The 19,680-nt window shown below is 68.3% G+C and overlaps 1 protein-coding gene across 1 annotated transcript; it reads left to right on the forward strand.

Moving 5' to 3' along the window:
- Positions 1-556: 556 nt before the first annotated feature.
- Positions 557-19,054, forward strand: SLC6A18 (solute carrier family 6 member 18). Its single transcript, XM_070476381.1, has 12 exons — positions 557-725; positions 5,631-5,771; positions 6,415-6,552; positions 7,024-7,205; positions 8,826-8,936; positions 9,720-9,832; positions 12,090-12,218; positions 13,482-13,638; positions 15,857-16,061; positions 16,340-16,499; positions 17,616-17,778; positions 18,795-19,054. Exons 1-12 carry the CDS (start codon positions 557-559, stop codon positions 18,984-18,986), a joined length of 1,860 nt encoding a protein of 619 aa, XP_070332482.1. The 3' UTR covers positions 18,987-19,054.
- The last annotated feature ends 626 nt before the right edge of the window (positions 19,055-19,680 follow it).

Raw genomic sequence — 19,680 nt, forward strand, 5'->3', positions numbered from 1 at the left:
CAGTGCGTGGTGGACACAGAGCCCCACGGGCTATACAGCCGCCTGCCAGGCGGGTCTCCAGAGGCCGAGGCCCACAGCCCAGCTCACACTGTTTCCACGACGTCCCTCCATGGGAGGGACAGCAGAAGCAGGCCGTCAGGGGTGCGGCCACACGAGGGACGGGGGCCCCTCCGGGGATGGCCGTGTCCACCGCGTCAGCCTCCATGCTGGTAGCTGCCTGCAGGGTGTCAAGTGGGGGCACATGGGCACTCGGAACCACTCCTCTCAGCCACACGTGTGCCGACTGTTATTCCGGAAAGTTTATTAAGAGTGAACAACGTTTATGGAACAGATAAATGGGCCCCAGCCTTGGAACCCCTGAGGTTCTCGCGTCAGTGGTGGTGGCCACAGACGTCGGGCGGGAACGAGCCGGGGAGGGCTCAGGGTCAGGACAGGCGTGTGGTTGGAGGGGCTGTTACCAATTAACCGGGTCCACTGGTTTTCCTTTAAATCGTGAAAAAGCACGCCCGCGGGGCAGAAGGCTGGTGGCTTCCCACCGTGGCAGAGGCTCCGGGCTATGGCAGGCATGGCAGGCGCCCCGGGGCCCACTCCACCCACGGAGGGTGGCGGGGAGGCGCGGCCAGCCTGGGACAACAAGCTCCAGTACCTGCTGAGCTGCGTGGGCTTCGCCGTGGGCCTGGGCAACCTCTGGCGGTTCCCGTATCTGTGCCAGATGTACGGGGGAGGTGAGCCCCCCAGATAAGCCCCCACCATGGCCTCCAGGGTGTGGGGGACTCCCACCCCGGGGATCTGTCCCCCAGGGCCCAGCTGGCATCAGGTTTGCGGTGCTGCTCAGTAGGCCGCCAGCCCAGGCTCCGTGGGGGGTCAGGGTGCCCGGTCCCCCTCGCCGGCGCTGTGTCCTCACTGGCCAGGCCCCAGAGGGCAGCTGGGGGGCCGTGGCCACACAGGGAGCTGATGGGCGCCCAGGCTCCAGCACGATGCCCGCGGCTGCAGCCGGAGTCACTGGGCGGGGCGCCTTGCTCAATGGCCTGCGGCTGTCGGTGTCACGCCTGGTGCTGGGGACAAGAGGCGCAGAGGGGCTCCCCTCGGGGGACGGACGTGGGGTGTGGCTCGCTGTGTCCCCGGGCTCAGGGCAGGGGGCTTCCTGGGCAGAGTCACCCTCTGTGGGGTCTGACCTGAGGCGCCCCCGAGGCCCGCGCACCCGTGTTCGCAAAACTCCCGGCCGAGGCAGGCACGGGTTGAGTGTCCCCTGCGGGACAGTGGCTGTGGCCTCCCGCCTCAGAGACGGGGAGGCTGAGGTGGTGAGGATTCAGCCCATGTTCCGGTCAGCGTGTTGGCAAGGGGTCCTTCCCCTTCATGGGCAGAGAACGCCGGTTCTCCGCCCAAGACGGGTGGGCAGGGGGTCAACATGGAGGGCGGAGCCTGCGTGAGCACCGCCCACCAAGTTCCTGGTCATGCAGACACTGCGTCCTTGAGGTTTCTTTTTCCTGACGATAAGACCTGGGGCGCGTGGGGAGGTCAACGCAGATGAGTGGCAGACAGTCCTCTGGTCATGCAGACACTCGTCCTTGAGGCCTCTTTCCTGACGGTAGGACCTGGGGCGCGTGGGGAGGTCTGAACATGCAGATGAGTGGCAGACAGTCCTCTGGTCATGCAGACACTCGTCCTTGAGGCCTCTTTCCTGACGGTAGGACCTGGGCCACGTGGGGAGGTCTGAACATGCAGATGAGTGGCAGACAGTCCTCTGGTCATGCAGACACTCGTCCTTGAGGCCTCTTTCCTGACGGTAGGACCTGGGCGCGTGGGGAGGTCTGAACATGCAGATGAGTGGCAGACAGTCCTCTGTGATGGCTGCCCTGGCGTCAGAGCCTCCACGGTCCAGGGAGGGGCGGGCGCCTGGGCCCGGGTCTCCCGGCCGCACCTCTGTGACCGCAGCGTGGAAAGCACAGAGCTCTCCGGAACGCCAGCGTGGACCTGAAGCAGGGCGCCCAGAGCCCTCAATGCCCGTCATGTCATGTCAGGGCCTCGGCAAGCCTCCACGCATGGGGCTCTGCCATCTGCAAGCACAGCACTGCCCACAGCCTGACCCGCTGCCCACAGCAGCCGGAGTGGCCGCCTCTCCCTCCATCCAGTCAGCGAGGCCACGGGCATCACCCGCCGTGCCTGGGGCTCTGAGACACGCCTGTAGGATCCAGGATCCAGCTTTCCCGGGCTGGAAGCTGTCGAGCAAACGCCACAAAACAAGCTTCTCATGTGGCGAGAGGCCCCTCTCTGTCTGCTTTGACCACCTCTGGCGCCCCCAAGATGAGGGGGAGGGGACAGGCAGACAGGGCATCTGCTGGTTCACCCAGCAACCCCCTGACGTCAGGACTGCGCCTCCACGTCGTGAAGGGAGGCAGCGTCATCGCACAGCTGAGCAGACGTGACGCAGGGCCGTCGGGGGCGTCACATACACTCCACTCCGCGACGAGCACAGGGGGCGGAAGCACTGTGCCGGGTGCTGACTCTGGCCACTGACCGCAGGGCTCCGACCCGTGCTGTGGCTGGGGGTCCCCCCAGGGAGCTGCAGAGGCCCCGATTCCTGCGCTGCCCTGGAGGTCTGTGGACACTGGTGTGGTTTGGTGCAGAGCCGTGGCGTCCAGCAGAGAGAGTCCTCTCGGCTCTTCCTCTAAGCTGTTGCCACCTTTCCACATAGACTGCAGCCGCGGCATGCCAGCCTGGTGTCCGGCGGGGTGTCCAGCCGCGGCATGCCAGCCTGGTGTCCGGCGGGGTGTCCGGCCTGGCATCCGGCCTGGTGTCCGGCGGGGTGCCCGGCCTGGCATCCGGCCTGGTGTCCGGCGGGGTGTCTGGCCTGGCCCCTGCAGTCTCCGTGGGGCTGGGAAGCAGGTCCCCCCACCACGTGGGCCCCTCTCCCTCCATCCTCCCGTGGCTCTTTCCTCAAGATCACAGGAGTGTTTCTCAGCAGCCCACAGGCCCTTGCCACTGTTCAACCAGAGGCATCTTTTCTTACTAGACCGAGGGGCTGTGTGCCGCACCCAGCACCCCCCAGGCTCTGCCCAGACCCGCGGCAGGTGGGTGGCGGCCGGCCGTCTGATGACTGTGGGCTCCTTGTCACCGGCTCTGCACTGGCCCTTCAGCTCTCAGGGCCGGAGCACCGAATGTGCGAGGCTTTCCCCACAGTGACCGGGCCTCTGGCTCTCTGTGGACGCCGACTGGGTGCCCCAGGACTTAACCCCACTCTGCCCGCAGAGGCTAAGGGCAGCCCCACAAGACGCGCCCCCCCACCTCAGATGCCAATCTGGAGTAGCAGGTCCCCAGGTCACCGTGGTTTCTTCCGATTTGGCTACAAATTCAAGGGGTCCCACAGCCCCTCTTAAGACTCAGCGATTTGCTGGAAAGGCTCACTGGACTGACTCGGGAAAACACTCAGGTCTACAGGTTTTTCATGAAGGGTGCGACCCAGGAACGCCGTCTGGGAGCGATGCAGAGGCAGGGCGGGAGGGCAGGGCCCCTCCTGTTCCTCCGCCAGGCAGGCACCCTTGACGGGACCCTGGGCCGCAGGATGGTGACTCAGTCTGCTGCTGGGGGAGGGTGGGGCTGGGAGTCCCAGGCACGGGGTCGCCCTGCCCCTCCAGCTCCCAGCCTGCGGGGTCAACTGGGTGAGGTTGAAGGGCGTCAACACGCTGCGCCCCTCGCCTGACCCCCCGATACGCCGAGGGAGCTTGGAGGCCCAGCCAGGACAGGACCAGACACTCCTCTCAGTTCAGTGCGGTGTCCCGGATTCGGGACCCCAGCACGGGCTCCACGCCCGGGTGGACCAGCTCTCCTGCCTTCCAGTCCGGCAGAAACACTCCTGCCCTGTGCCACCCCCACCGGCTCCTCCCGGAGTCAGCGTGATGGGCCGGGCGCCCCTCGGACGCAGAGACCCCCGAGCCCGGCCCTCAGCACCCCGGCCAGGTCTGTGGTCTGGGTCCCTGTCCGTGTGGCGGCCGTGATGGGGCTGAAATGTGACTGATGCACAGATGGATGCTGCTCGGCACTGGGTCACAGAAATGCCTCCTGTTCTCTCCCTGGAGCCTGGAGACTCAGCCACAGGCCAGGCCCCCGTCCCTCCCCCACTCCTCTGACCTCTCCTTGGGCCAGACCCTCTCACACTGCCCTCAGCCAGCCCCTGAGGCCTCCATCTGACCTCGTCCAGCTGGGGCCTCCCCCTCAGGCTGGGCAGAGATGGGAGAAGGGGGCCAAGGGTCAGTCAGCCTGGAGGCTGCACCCTTCCCGGATGGAGGCTCAAATGTGTGAGACTCAGGCCCTGGGTGTGTGGCCGTCCCATGCCTGCCTTCACCACGGAGCAAGGTGTGCATCCTGGGGCTCAAGCGTGGCTCGGGAGGGCGCCTCCATCTGTGAGCTGGACCCTGGGTCCCTGGTGACCTCTGCCCACGGCCCCCGCTGCGGGGCCCTCCTGCCCCTGGGAGGCTGTCCTGGGGCCCCTGGGGCCTCCACCTGGGCTGAGTACCTCCAGAACTTAACTTCCTCCTTTGATGCACTTCGCCTTTTTGCTGCTACCTGGGAGATACTGAGACGCGCCGTCTGCCCACATGCTGGCCCCGGGGGCCTGCCGGGCCGACGTGGGCCACGGGCTCCACGGCCACTGGCTCTGTGCAGGGCTCTCTCGTCCACACTTCAGTCGGTGACAGAAGAAGCCAGCCCGGGGCCTTGGCTCGTGGGAGTGGCTCTCGTAGGCCGAACCCACGCTTCCCGTGGACAGCGGGGAGAGCCGTGCCCCCTGCAGCCATGCCGTTGGTCGGGGCCTGATGGTCTGTGCTGTTGTGTTGACCCTGGGGTCAACTGGGCCCGGGTGAGTGCGGGCAGCAGCCGTGGTCAGCCAGGCAGCGCTGAAGCAGCCACACGCGCAGGCCCAGAGCAGGCGGGTTTCCTGGGTCTGGACAGAGGATGTGCGGCTGAGACGCCAACGGCGCACACAGGGCCAATTCCGCTTCTGGGGACTCAGTCCTCCTCCTGACAGTGTGGGAGCGTGCCGTGGGGACCCGCGTCTCCCCAGCAGGCCTGTGGGCTCAGGGACACTAGGCCCCCCGCCACCTGCCAGGACCCACTCTGTCCATGCGGGCTTGAGGTGCAGAAGGGAGCCGCTGTGTCTGCCTGCCTGCCTGCCCTCGGGTTCTTCCCAAGAGGCAGCTCCATCCGAGGCGCTCACCACCCAGGCCCACCCTGCTGTGTCCACTCCCAGCGTCCGGGCAAGGGTGAAGGGTTGGGAGGGGTTTCTAACCCCAACCCAGGGTGCAGCTTGGGGGACCTCTGGTGACCCTGTCCTGCAAGGCCCCACTGTAAGCAGACCAGCTCCCCATCCCAGGAGCCCGGGAACCAGAGGTGTCAGGGTCCCAGTGAGAAAGCAGCTCAGCCCACGTGTCAATGGGAACCCCACACAGCCCCAGAGGGTGGGGGACACATGGCCACGAGGGTGGGGAGCCATGGCTTTAACACAAGCAAACCCCCAACGTCGGGCGGTCTCCCTCGGCGGCCATGAGAGCTTCTGCTCACCACTGCCAGCACCCATGTCACACTCACCGAGGCCGGGCCGTGCGCACAGCCCACTGACAGCCACGTGTCTGCAGGCGCCTTCCTCATCCCCTATGTCATCGCCCTGGCCTTCGAGGGCATCCCGCTGTTCCACATCGAGCTCGCCATCGGCCAGCGCCTGCGCAGGGGCAGCATCAGGGTGTGGACGGCCATTTCGCCCTCCCTGGGCGGCGTGGGTAGGTGCCCCCATGACCCCCACTGCAGCTGCTCGGTAGCGGGGGCTGCGTCTACACATGCCATGCGTGTTTGCTGGGTGTTCACTCGTCACGCCAGTGCACGCCTGGTGGCTCAGAACCTGGAGGAGCCCAGTCGGGAAGGTGCAGGGGTCCCGGGCACACAGGTCCCTGACGGAGGAATCAGGCGTGATGGTGGAGGCAGGGGTCCACCCCAGAGGTGGTCAGCAGAGACTGACCCACGTTGCCCAGTCTGTGCACGCGGGGCCCTGAGTGCATGGGACCCAGGACCTCACGGCACCTGGGGAGACTGCACAGAGGGCAGAGCTGGTTCCCCACGTGCCCGTGAAGTGGGTTCTGCTGCAGAGGGTCCCCGCGTCGCCATGCGGGACTGTGCCACACCTGGTGGCTTTGGGCTGTCCGAAGGCCCAGCTGGAAGCAGGCCGAGGCTGGGGGAGGACCACTGCGGCCCAGCCAGGAGGGCGCCGCCCGGCCGGAGAATGAGGGTGGCCCGCGGGCGATGCAGCCGGGTGCCGGCCAGCAGGCGGGCAGCAGGGCCCTCGGGGCCGACGCAGGGCAGACCTGGGCTGTGCGCGAGGGGGCCGTAGGGCAGCCGAGGGAGGCGCTGACCGTGCCGGGCCCGCAGGGCTGGGCTGCTTCACCGTGTCCTTCCTGGCCAGCCTGTATTACAACATGGTCCTGACCTGGGTGCTCTGGTACCTCCTCAACTCCTTCCAGCACCCGCTGCCCTGGAGCGCCTGCCCGCCCGACCTCAACCGCACAGGTACTGCGGGCGGGCGAGACGCCCAGCGCGGCCGGTTCCCTGGAGCTGGGTCCTGCTGCCCCGCGGTTGCCCATTTGCAGTGGGACCCCGGGCCCCGGGCGCCCCATGCCCTCACCAAGTAACACCCAGGCCCCCGCAGACGTTCACACACCTGGCAACGACAAGCGTGCGGGCCGGCCGCTCATCCCCCTGAATTAGGTCTTCAGGGGGCCCCCCGCCAGCCCAGGGCGTGTGCCCTCTGCAGGGACCTCAGGTGTGGGGCGTACTCACGGTTTTCAAGTGTGCTCGTGACACCGGGTGGGCCTCTGTCCCCGAGGGCCCCCTGTGCCAGCTCGTGCTTGGCACCTGCCAGACAAGTCGGGCAGCCTCAGAGGCCCCCGGCGGCCAGCCCCGGGCCCGCTCCCAGGGTGGCGGGGTCCTGCCGGGTCCCCGCGGCCCGCGGCCCACCCGTGCGGGCCCCCCCGGCCCCAGGGCTCGTGCAGGAGTGCCAGGGCAGCAGCCCCGTGAGCTACTTCTGGTACCGGCGGACCCTGAACGTCTCGGCCGACATCAGCGACAGCGGCCCGGTCCAGTGGCGGCTGCTGCTCTGCCTGGCGGCCTCCTGGGCCGTCGTGTACCTGTGCGTCATCAGGGGCATCGAGACCACCGGCAAGGTGAGCGCCGGCGCCCCCACCCCCCACCCCCCAGCCCCCAAGGACCCCTCCCCACTTCCTTCTCTTCAGCCTCTGGGGTTCAGTGGTTCTGTCCGTGTCCCTGGAAAGCTGGGCTCCTGTCAACCATGAGGTGAACCTCCTCCGCTTGGCAACAGCCTGCTCTGGAGTCCACTGTGATGTTGGAACAGCCATTCTGGCTTCTTTGACTGAATTAATGTGTTTTTTTCCGCAGCTGCTTTTCTTTTCATCTGTTTGGGTCTTTGTGCTTCAAGTGTGATGCTTGTAGACAGCATGCAGTTGGGTCTTGCTTTTTATCCAGTCTGACAATCCCCGTCTTTTTTCATGGGGTTGTTAGAGCATTTACACTGAATGTGCTATTGATTTGGCTGGGGGAACCCTGTCGCCTTGTATTTATTTTCTGCTCTTTGTTCCCGCTTCACTTTTTCTGTTGTATTTTGATGCTACTCTGTCCTTTGCTGGGTGTTTGGATCTGGGGCTGCAGCACACGTTGTCTCCTAGCAACGCTGCACCAGCCCGAAGAGGAAGCCCTCGGCAGCGCCCTTCTCCCCTCAGTGACCAACGCCGCCGTCATACCTTTTACTACAGTGTCATAAACAGCAAGCACAGTCTCAGCACTTTTTTTTTTTTTTTTTTTGCCACACCACTCAGCTTGTGCGATCTTAGGTCCCGATCAGGGACTGAACTCAGGCCCCAGCAGAGGGAGAGGTGAATCCTAACACGGGGAACGCCCGCATTCTCAGCACTTTTGTTTTAAACACCGCATTATCTTTTAAACAGACCGAGGCAAAGATAAACAATGTCTAGAGTCAGCTGTTTCCACGCAGAAAGGGCCAGGGGAGCCTGACTCTGTACCTCCTGAGTTTGCCTTTCAAACCACCCGGCACAGCCCTTCCCGCCTCTCCTCCTCCCGGGCTTGGAGAAGCCCAGTATCTGTGTTTGTCCTTCAGCGCCTGTGACCACACTCCCGCGTTTCTGCGGGGCCTCCCGACGCCGTTGTGGCGGTTTGTGGGTCTGCGTGTGTGTGAGCGCCTGCACTTTATCTCGGTTAACGTGTGAGGATGATAACTGCTCTCAGGTGAGGGCCTCCAACCTTGAGGGGATTGGAATTTCAGACCCAACCAGCCAGCCAGAAACCCGAAGAGCCCTACACAAACGTCCCTGAAGATGCCCCGGGCGGCCCCCCGTGTCTGCGTTTGGGGTCTAGGGCTCAGGAGGGGAAGGGTGCCCGTTTGCCGATTTGTTTTCTCAGATGCCGTGTGTGTAGACCCCTCCCCAGCCCTGAAAGAACTGGGGACTGGCCCTGCTGGGGGAGAGTGTGTGGGCAGGTGTGCGGCCCATGGACCCCATGAAGAGGCCCGCTGGGGCCTCAGGGCAGGAGGAGGAGGGGCCTGTGGGCCAGAGGGGGGCCACCGCCCACCTCGGCAGAACCTGCACGCGAGCGTCAGGGCGGCCCAAGCCCCGGGCGTGACCGGAGCCCACAGCCCGCCTTCTCCAATCAGACCCCATGACCCGGCAGCGGCCCGAGGCCTCCCCCTCGCCCCGCCGTCTCCCTGCATCCCGGAGAGGATGCAGATAAGGCTAACCACCGGCCTTTTCCAGGCAATTTATTTCACGGCCCTGTTCCCTTACCTGGTCCTCACCGTCTTCCTGATCAGAGGGCTCACGCTGCCCGGGGCGATGGAAGGACTGACCTACCTCTTTACCCCTGACGTAAGTGGGCCCCACACCCAAGCTCCCCACTGCGGCCAGGCCCAGGCAACAAATAAGCTGGGCCCCCGAGCCTGGCCCCTGCCACCCTCAGCCACGGGAGCAGAGAGATGGCCACAAGGAGTGGTGGCTCGGTGTCTCAGGGGCCACATTTGGAGGGCAGGGGGCAGAGGAGAGTGCGGTCTGGGAGGCGGGGGCCGCGTGAAACGGGGATGCGGGGGAGAGGTCTGCTGGGGACCTCGATGCCCTGCCAGGGTCCCAGGCCCCACATTTCTGAGGGGCTTGTCCAGGAACATGAGCCCACCAAGAAAGAAGCCACGGGGCCATTCCATGGTGCCTGGAGCCCCAGGGGCCGCATGGCTCAGCGCCCCCCCCCCCGCCCCACCCCCCCCCCCCCCCCCCCCCCCCGTCTCCCAGGCCGGGCCCCCTGGTGGGCACGTGGATGAGTCTGTGGGTCCTGCAGTGGGAACACCAGGCCCTGTGTGCAGGGGGCCCCGCCCAACCCACAGCCTGCAGGGAGCTGAGCCGCCCCTTGGATCTGACTCCCAGCCCTGAGAGGGCCGTCCTCCTGTGGATGGGGCCTGGGGGTCTTTCTGCATCAAAAGCAGGGAGCCCGAACTGGCCGTGTCATCCCATGCGCTCCTCACGCGTGGTCCCAAGCTGTCTTGGGGCCTGAGTGGGCACACGGCTCGTGGGAGTGTCCTGGGGACGCTGGGCATTGTCTGGACCAGGAGGTACCAGGCCTGGGGGCCTGTCTGCGGACCATGGGTCCCCATCCCCCTCCAGATGCGGGTCCTGCAGAACCCCCGGGTGTGGCTGGACGCGGCCACCCAGATATTCTTCTCCCTGTCCCTGGCCTTTGGAGGACATATCGCTTTCGCCAGCTACAACCAACCCAGGTAGGCTGGGGCTGGGGCCGGGGGCCGCGCTGCTGAGGCCACACTGAGCAGCTTGCCGTGACATCCTTCCTGGAACGAGGGGTCAACCGGTGTGAGCCGCTGATGAGCCCAAGTGCTCGGGGTTCCGGCAGTCACTGAGTCACCCCGAGGGCCGGGAGGCTGTGGCCCTCTGAAGCAGCTTGCCGCAAGTTCTGGAGCAGCTGCCGGAAGGGAACTGGGGTCATCAAAGCCAGGAACAAGGCCATAACCGGGGGCTGCCCGTGTGACACACACGGCCATAAAAGCAGAAACACAGCCTGTGTCAGCCGCCCGGACACTTAAAATAGACCTGGGTGTCTGCCTCCTTATGACGCCCGAGCACGACCGTGGGTCATAAAACACACGGCGTGAGCGATGATGCAGTGAAAGCAGGCTCCGCGCGGGTCCGTGGGGGCAGGAGGGGGGCGGGGCCCGGGGCCTCCAGCGGCCGCTCCTGCTGTGCTCCGCCTTGGCTGTTGCACGTCCGTGCCTCATCTGGGGGCCACGCACCCCCACCCAGGGCCCCGGCTCGCTCCCGCCCCAGGGCCCCCGGCTCGCTCCCGCCCCACGGCCCCCGGCTCGCACCCACACCCAGGGCCCCGGCTCGCTCCCGCCCCAGGGCCCCCGGCTCGCTCCCGCCCCACGGCCCCCGGCTCGCACCCACACCCAGGGCCCCCGGCTCGCTCCCGCCCCACGGCCCCGGGCTCGCTCCCGCCCCCGGGGCCCCCGGCTCGCTCCCGCCCCAGGGCCCCCGGCTCGCTCCCGCCCCCAGGGCCCCCGGCTCGCACCCACACCCAGGGCCCCCGGCTCGCTCCCACACCCAGGGCCCCCGGCTCGCTCCCGCCCCAGGGCCCCCGGCTCGCTCCCGCCCCAGGGCCCCCGGCTCGCACCCACACCCAGGGCCCCCGGCTCGCTCCCACACCCAGGGCCCCCGGCTCGCTCCCGCACCCAGGGCCCCCGGCTCGCTCCCGCCCCAGGGCCCCCGGCTCGCTCCCGCCCCAGGGCCCCCGGCTCGCACCCACACCCAGGGCCCCCGGCTCGCTCCCACACCCAGGGCCCCCGGCTCGCTCCCACACCCAGGGCCCCCGGCTCGCACCCACACCCAGGGCCCCCGGCTCGCTCCCGCCCCCGGGGCCCCCGGCTCGCTCCCGCCCCAGGGCCCCCGGCTCGCTCCCGCCCCAGGGCCCCCGGCTCGCACCCACACCCAGGGCCCCCGGCTCGCACCCACACCCAGGGCCCCCGGCTCGCTCCCGCCCCCGGGGCCCCCGGCTCGCTCCCGCCCCCGGGGCCCCCGGCTCGCACCCACACCCAGGGCCCCCGGCTCGCTCCCACACCCAGGGCCCCCGGCTCGCTCCCACACCCAGGGCCCCCGGCTCGCTCCCACACCCAGGGCCCCCGGCTCGCACCCACACCCAGGGCCCCCGGCTCGCTCCCGCCCCCGGGGCCCCCGGCTCGCTCCCGCCCCCGGGGCCCCCGGCTCGCTCCCGCCCCAGGGCCCCCGGCTCGCACCCACACCCAGGGCCCCCGGCTCGCTCCCACACCCAGGGCCCCCGGCTCGCTCCCGCACCCAGGGCCCCCGGCTCGCTCCCGCCCCAGGGCCCCCGGCTCGCTCCCGCCCCACGGCCCCGGGCTCGCTCCCACACCCAGGGCCCCCGGCTCGCTCCCACACCCAGGGCCCCCGGCTCGCTCCCGCCCCAGGGCCCCCGGGCTCGCTCCCGCCCCGGGGCCCCCGGCTCGCTCCCACACCCAGGGCCCCCGGCTCGCTCCCGCCCCACGGCCCCGGGCTCGCTCCCGCCCCCGGGGCCCCCGGCTCGCTCCCGCCCCCGGGGCCCCCCGGCTCGCTCCCGCCCCCGGGGCCCCCGGCTCGCTCCCGCCCCCGGGGCCCCCCCGGCTCGCTCCCGCCCCCGGGGCCCCCGGCTCGCTCCCGCCCCACGGCCCCGGGCTCGCTCCCACACCCAGGGCCCCCGGCTCGCTCCCGCCCCACGGCCCCGGGCTCGCTCCCGCCCCCGGGGCCCCTGGCTCGCTCCCACACCCGGGGCCCCCGGCTCGCTCCCACACCCGGGGCCCCCGGCTCGCTCCCGCCCCAGGGCCCCAGGGGGGACGGGCCCTGAGTGTTGGCGCCAGCAGCAGCCTTGGGCAGGGGTCCCGGGCGGGGGTCGTGGGGAGGGCTCTGAGATCGGGCCGAGCCCTGCCCCAGGGGTCCTGCCCCGGGGCCCTAAGGCTGCGCACGTCTGCACAGAAACAACTGCAGGAGGGACGCGGTGAGCGTGGCGCTGGTGAACAGCATGACGTCCCTCTACGCTTCCATCGCCGTCTTCTCTGTCTTGGGGTTCAAGGCGGCCAGCGACCATGGGCAGTGCCTGGACCGGTGAGTGGGGCCCTCGGGCGCTGAGGAGTCAGGGTGGGGGGGTCTGCCTGGAACGGGGGGCAGGACCTGAGCTGGAGGTCGGGTCTCGGCCGAGAAGACCGGTTCCAATGAGGGAGCTGTGGATGTTGTGGGCCCGCATCCGACGGCCGGTGTCCTGACGGGAGAGGGGGGCGCACGCAGACACGGAGGAGGACGCGGGGGTTGCAGGGAGGTGGCCACAAGCGCAGGCACACCCGGGGCCCCTCCCCTCGGCCCTCTGGGGGGACAGCAGCCCTGCCCACGCCTCGTCTTGGACTCCCTGCTCCAGACCTAGGAGGTCACACGTCCTGTGGCTTCCGGTCGCCCAGGCTGCGGTCATTTCTCACCACAGTCCAGGAGCTGGCTCAGTGAGGACGGCCCCACAGGGGAAGTGACTGCGTGGGACTGATGGCCCAGCGGCCTCCCGACGCGGGTTCCCGGGCAAGACCCACCAGAGGGGCACAAGCCCGCCCTCCGCGTGCGGCTGGACATCCAGGGCAGCTCGTGGACGATGGCCTCGTCGGCAGTGTCGGCAGGCCACAGGGGGGTGCCTGCCATGACCCCCCGGCCACGCGGGGGAGGGAGGGAAGCGGCCCACACCCGTCACAGGGAGCGCATGTGCGGCTCAAGGACCCCGAGAGGCCACAGTGGCCGTGCCCAGGGAGCAGTGAGCGCCCTGCAGGCCAGCTCTTCCCGCCACTCTCCCCAGATGCCCAGCGAACAAAACTGCAGACCAGCTAGCACCGGGCTCCCCCACGGCCGCACCTCGGGCGGCGTCACCGCCTTCTCACTGCATCGGGGTCACTAAACAGCCCCAACACCGCAAAATCCCAGACGGAACGCACACACACTGAGAAGGCCACGGCCCCGGGCAGCCTCTGAGAGACTCGTCCATGGTCTGGGGGCAGGGCGTCCCAGGGGCCTGGCAGGAATGGGCGCGTCAGCCACCCCAGACACCTCTGCAAAAGGCTTTGGGGCTCTGCAGGGTGAGGTGACAAGCAGGATTGGCCAACACAGAACGCCCCCACGGTGTCTGAGCCGCGAGCCCTGAGACGGACGTGGTGTGAGGCGCTCGAGACCAACCTGCTGGGTGGTCAGAGCCGCAGGCCAGGGGCAGGAGGCGGCGTGGCCCATTCGCGCCCCAGCTCCGGGGAGGCCTGTGTCCCCAACGTGTGCAGGGGCCCCAGGCGCCCCCCCAGAGCCCGCCCCTCCAGGGTCTGCTCACCCGCCTCCCCGCCCCCGCAGAAACATCCTCCGCCTCATCAACGCCTTCGACCTGCCCGAGCAGAGCATCTCCAGGGACGACTACGCGGCGGCCCTGGCGCGTCTGAACGTCTCGCAGCCGGCGCGGGTGGCCGGGCTCCCCCTGGAGGCCTGCCGCCTGGAGGACTTCCTGGACAAGGTACGCAGGGGCTGTGGCGGGGCCGCGGGTGGCTGCAGGCGTTGATCCGGGGCCGGGGTGAGCCCCGTGGCCCAAACGCAGCGCCTCTGACAGGCCCTGCTCTGCAGGCAGGGTCCGGGCAGGGAGAGTGGGCCTTGGGGCTGCCCAGAACCCAGAGAGGGCAGCCAGGCCTCAGCTGGCCGACGTGGGGCAGGGACAGTGGCCAGGGGCGGGCAGCGCCCTGCGGGCAGCTGTTGGATGGGCTCCTGAGCCCCGGGCCGGGGGCGTGTGCCCCAGCGCGGGTGATTTAGGGGACAGGGCCCCTCCCACGGAGGTGCACCCACAGTTTGTGGTAACACGGCCCAGATGGGGCGGGGCCACCTCACCCTCACCCAGGAGGGCGCCCTGGCCTTCCCGCAGGGAGCGTGTGGGTGGGTGTGCATCCTGGCGTGGCCTGTGCTGGCACACGTGTGTGTCCTGGCAGGGGGCGTGCTGGTGCACACATCTGACCCTATGTGTGTGTGGGGGGTGCTGGAGCACACGTGTGCCCTGGCAGGGCAGTGTGTTGGCACACACATGTGTCCTGGCTGGGCTGGGGTGCTAGTGCACACGTGTGTCCCGGTGGCGGGGCATGTTGGCACACGTGTCCCAAGGAGGGGCATGTTGGCACACACGTGTGTCCCGGGCGGCATGCTGTTACACACGTGTGTCCCAGCGAGGGGTGTGTATTGGCACACACATGTCCTGGCTGGGTTAGGGTGCTGGCACACGTGTGTGTCCCAGTAGGCGGGCGTGCGGACACACACGTGTCCCGGGGCATGCTGGCACATGCGTGTGTTGGGGGGGCATGCTGACACACATGTGTCCCCCCAGGGGGCGTGCTGACACATGCATGTGTCCCCGGGGGCGTGCTGACACATGTGTATTCCGGGGGCATGCTGGTACACACATGTGTCCCGGAGGGCGTGCTGACACATGTATGTGTCCTGGGGGCGTGCTGACACATGCATGTGTCCCGGGGGCATGCTGACACATGTGTGTGTCCTGGGACATGCTGGTACACACGTGTGTCCTGGGGGGGCGTGCTGACACATGTGTGTGTCCCGGGGGCATGCTGGTACACACGTGTGTCGCAGGGGGTGTGTGCTGACACGTATGTGTCCTGGGGGCATGCTGGTACACACGTGTGTCCCAGGGGGGGCGTGCTGACACGTGTGTGTCTCGGGGGCATGCTGGTACACACGTGTGTCCGGGGGGGGGCATGCTGACACATGTGTTTGTCCTGGGGGCATGCTGGTACACATGTGTGTCCCGGGGGGGGTGTGCTGACACACGTGTGTGTCCTGGGGCATGCTGGTACACACGTGTGTCCTGGGGGGGTGTGCTGACACATGTGTGTGTCCTGGGAGCATGCTGGTACACATGTGTGTCCTGGGGGGGCGTGCTGACACATGTGTGTGTCCTGGGGGCATGCTGGTACACACATGTGTCCCGGGGGGGCGTGCTGACATGTGTGTGTCCCGGGGGCATGCTGGTACACACGTGTGTCGCGGGGGGTGTGTGCTGACACATGTATGTGTCCCGGGGGCATGCTGGTACACACGTGTGTCCCAGGGGGGGCGTGCTGACACGTGTGTGTGTCCCAGGGGCATGCTGGTACACAGGTGTGTCCCCGGGGGGCGTGCTGACACATGCGTGTGTCCTGGGGGGCATGCTGACACGTGTGTGTCTCCTCCGGGGGCATGCTGACACGTGTGTGTCTCGGGGGCATGCTGGTACACACGTGTGTCCTGGGGGCATGCTGGTACACACGTGTGTCCCGGGGGGGGCGTGCTGACACGTGTGTGTCCCGGGGGCATGCTGGTACACACGTGTGTCCCGGGGGGGGCGTGCTGACACGTGTGTGTCCCGGGGGCATGCTGGTACACACGTGTGTTCTGGGGGGCATGCTGACACGTGTGTGTCTCGGGGGCATGCTGGTACACACGTGTGTCCTGGGGGCATGCTGGTACACACGTGTGTCCTGGGGGGGGTGCGTGCTGACACATGTGTGTGTCCCGGGGGCATGCTGGTACACATGTGTGTCCTGGGGGGGGCGTGCTGACACGTGTGTGTCCCGGGGGCATGCTGGTACACATGTGTGTTCCGGGGGGCATGCTGACACGTGCGTGTGTCCCGGGGGCATGCTGGTACACACGTGTGTCCCGGGGGCATGCTGGCCCACGTGTGCGTGTTGCAGAGTGCCTCGGGCCCGGGCCTGGCCTTCATCGTCTTCGCGGAGGCCGTGCTCCACATGCCGGCCGCACCCGCCTGGGCCGTGCTCTTCTTCGGGATGCTCTACAGCCTGGGCCTCTCGTCCATGTTCGGGAACATGGAAAGCATGACCACACCACTCCTGGACCTGGGGGTTATGCCCAGGAGGGTCCCCAAGGAGGCCCTGACAGGTGAGCACACAGCCAGGCCCCCTCAGCGGGCATCAGACGCGCCTGCCCCACGGGGGCTCGAGAGCTGGTCCCCGCAGCTCAGGCCGACCCGGAGGGCCAGGGAGGGCGGGCGGGGCACTGCGTCTGCACGGCCCCCGAGGGTCCCCGCAGTTCAGGCCGACCCCGAGGGCCAGGGAGGGCGGGCGGGGCACTGCGTCTGCACGGCCCCCGAGGGTGTCCTCTAGCGGGGGTGCCGGGCACACGGGGGCCACTGGAAACGCCTGACGGGTCGTGTGCAGGCCTGGTCTGCCTGCTCTGCTTCCTCACGTCCTCCTGCTTCACGCTGCGGTCGGGGAGCTACTGGCTGGAGATCTTCGACCAGTACGCCGTGGCCCTGAACCTGATCCTCCTGGCGTTCTTCGAGGTGGTTGGGGTCGTTTACGTTTATGGGATGAAGCGGTAAGTCAGCCACCCGGCCTGGCCCTCTGCTCCTGGCGTCTCCCGGTCCCCGCGTGGGCCTTGGGCAGCGGTGGGTGACACAGGCCACCTGAGTGGTGACACACCCCAGCGGAACTGTCCTCAGGCACCGCTTGGCACCACCGCCTGGCTGTGCGGAGGCCCGTGACTAAAGAGCGGTCTCCAGCCACGCGTGGGAGCTCCTGGTGTCCCAGGACAGGTAGACCCCAGGGCAGGACGGCCTGCCCACAGCGCCAAGAGTCAACCTCTCCTGGAGGCCTGCGAGGAGGCCCAGCGACATTCTAGCACCCTCACCTGGCCCAGGACCGAGGCACAACCATACTCACACCTGCACTCACACTTGTACCCACACCTGTCTCTCTTAGCTGCTCTCACATCTGTCACACCTGTCACTCACACATGCACACACACACACTTGCACTCACATCTGTCACCCTGCCCAGATGGGGACCCTAGAGGTTGTGACCCCTGACCTTGTGTTCTAAGAGCTCCTGGGAGGCCCTGAACGCTGGCCTCCATGCTGCTCTGTGGGCAGAGGGACAGCGGGCTAGTCCCCAGGGGGACACGGCCACCTCGAGCGCTGGGAGTAAGAGGCAGATCCAGCAGTGTGTGGGGGACAGGGCGCCCCTGGACTCGGCAGGCCACGAGGTCTCAGAAGGGGCCCCTCAGGCGCCCTGAGGAGGAGAGCTGGGGGGCCGTGGACAGGCAGGCGGCCCTGGGGAGGGGTCCTGAGCAGCAGAAACTCCCTCCTGTGTGCGCGGCGGCTGCTGTGTGTCCTGGGCCTCTGTCCCCGTTCTGGGACCCAAGTCAGGCGTCGTGTCCCCCACAGCTGGTGGGGGCTTCCCTGCGCTCACCAAGCTGGAGCCCCCTGACCAGGGCCAGACCACAGGTCCTGCCACTCCCTGGGCTGGGCCCACCCCCTCAGGCCATGACCTGGGGGCAGGGCGAGTCCTCACCAGAACCCAAGGCCGCCGCCTCGTCCAGGGGCCACTCGGGAAGATGGGGACCGAGGTCAGAGTGGAGGCAGGACAGTCCCATGGGCCACAGCCTGGCGACGGGACGGAGGCTGCCGGCCTGAGCTCAGCGTCTCTGCGGCAGGCTCTGTGATGACATAGCCTGGATGACCGGGAGGCGGCCTGGCTTCTACTGGCGGGTGACCTGGAAGGTGGTGAGCCCCCTGCTGCTGCTGACCATCTTCGTGGCCTACGTTGCCCTCCTGGCCAGCTCGCTGCCGGGCTACAAGGCCTGGAACCCCCAATACGTAAGTCCTTTGGGTGGGGGGACGGCCCAGGGCCCCAGGCCCCAGCCTGACACCCCCAGTGCCTGCCACACCCAGAGGACAGTCACAGTGGACATCGGTGCCCCGGGGTCAGCCTCAGGCAGCCCCAGGACCATGCGGCCCCCAGACGGTCCAGGGCAGCTCTCTCCAGAGCGCTCCTCTGACCTTGGGGCTGACCTTGGGCGAGGGCCTTGGTCAGTGTCAGGAGAGGAACAGGTTCCACGCTCTGGTGACCCCGCGGGTCCCTGCAGCCCCTCTCCCGGGGATGTGGCTTCAGGCCACACTCCCCACGTGCCGTGGGGCCGGCTCCGCAGACACCCCGCCGGTCTCGGGTGGGACTCCGCCACTGAGCCACCCAGAGCGCAGGGCGTGGCCTGGACTCTGGAGCCAGCTCTCGGCCCCAGGCTGTGAGCTGAGCCCATGAGCTCCGCCAGCCTGTCCCATCTGCCAGCTCAGAGCTGCCCCTCCTCCAGGGTGTGCACGCAGCCGGCTCTAAAGTCTCCCCAGAGAGCAGCCGCCCCACACGGCCAGGCGGGCGTAGGAGGAATGGCGCCATCTTCTGGGGGCTCAGCGCGGGGCCTGAGCTCGGGCGGGTGGTGCTCCGGCCACGGAGGGGGCACACAGTCTGACTGGACCCAGCGGTCAGCCCCAGGCAGCCCCAGGACCGTGTGGCCCTCGATGGTCCAGGGCAGCTCTCTCCAGAACACGACACCCCAGGTCCCCGGCCTGTCCCCCGGAGCCTAACCCCATGGGTGGCTTGGCCGGCCAAGTACCCAAAACTTCAGTTGCCCAGAAGCCCACTGCCAGGGAGTGGCCCTGTCCACATGCCTTTCCCACCACCCACCCTGGGGGCTCCGACAGAGGAGACGGGCTGAGGCTGCCCCCCACGCTTACGGCCCCTGTGGCTGAGGGCCAGCCTCCTCCATGCAGGGAACACATGTGGGGCAACCTGCCTGCTTCCCAGACGCCCCCCCTCAGTCAGGCCACGTGTCCTGCAGGAGCAGTTCCCCTCGCGGCAGGGGAAGCCCTACCCCAGCTGGGTGCTGGCCGCCTGTGTGCTCCTGTCCTTCCTGCCCACCCTGTGGGTCCCGGTGGTGGCGCTGGGCCAGCTGCTTGCCCGGTGCAGAGAGAAGACGCGGAACCCGCCGCAGGACGGAGGCCCGAAGCCGCGGGGCAGCAGGGCCTGCTGAGCACGGGGCCGGGGTGGCGGGGAGGCCTGCCTGTGCCGCAGCCGGGTCGGTACCAATACACGTGTGCTCGGCCCCGACAGCCCGTGGTCGTCGTTCCCGACACTGTTGCGCCCGCCGGACCCGCTTACGGCACTGCCCAGCTCCCACATCACAGTCCCTGCTCCTCTCCTAACGGGCCAAGTCCGCTGCCCACCTCCTGGGCCCTGTGGCCAGCGCTCCTGCGTGGGGCCCTCGGGGAGGCCGTGTACCGTGTCCACGGGCAGAACGGCGGGGGTCCCGACGGCCCGGCCGGTGGTAGCGGGAGGGGTGTGGGGGAAGGCCCACCCGCGCCCCATACCGGATGGACAGCCTGAGGCAGGGCCACTGCAGGGACAGATGCAGGGCCGGGATGGAGGCCCGGCCCCACGGAAGCATCGCTGCGTACCCGAGCCCTGGCCCCGGGGAGGGTCTGTCCTGGGTGTGCATGATGCGGACACTGGGGCACCTGGTGCAGAGAGAATCGTCCCAGAAGCACGGGCCACCCTCGTGAAAGCGGGGGAGCTGGAGCATCGACATGCTATCCGCGAGGCTGGCTCTTCGCAGGCTTAGTTAGCCCAGAAGCCCTGCCCTTTATTCTTCCGAGATTTTCAAGTCAAGGAGAGAAGGGAAGGCCGATCGTCATGCAGGTCTCCATTCTCTCCAGGGGAGGAAGGCC

The sequence above is a fragment of the Odocoileus virginianus genome, chromosome 14, assembly GCF_023699985.2.
Source record: "Odocoileus virginianus isolate 20LAN1187 ecotype Illinois chromosome 14, Ovbor_1.2, whole genome shotgun sequence".
NCBI classification, from domain to species: domain Eukaryota; kingdom Metazoa; phylum Chordata; class Mammalia; order Artiodactyla; family Cervidae; genus Odocoileus; species Odocoileus virginianus.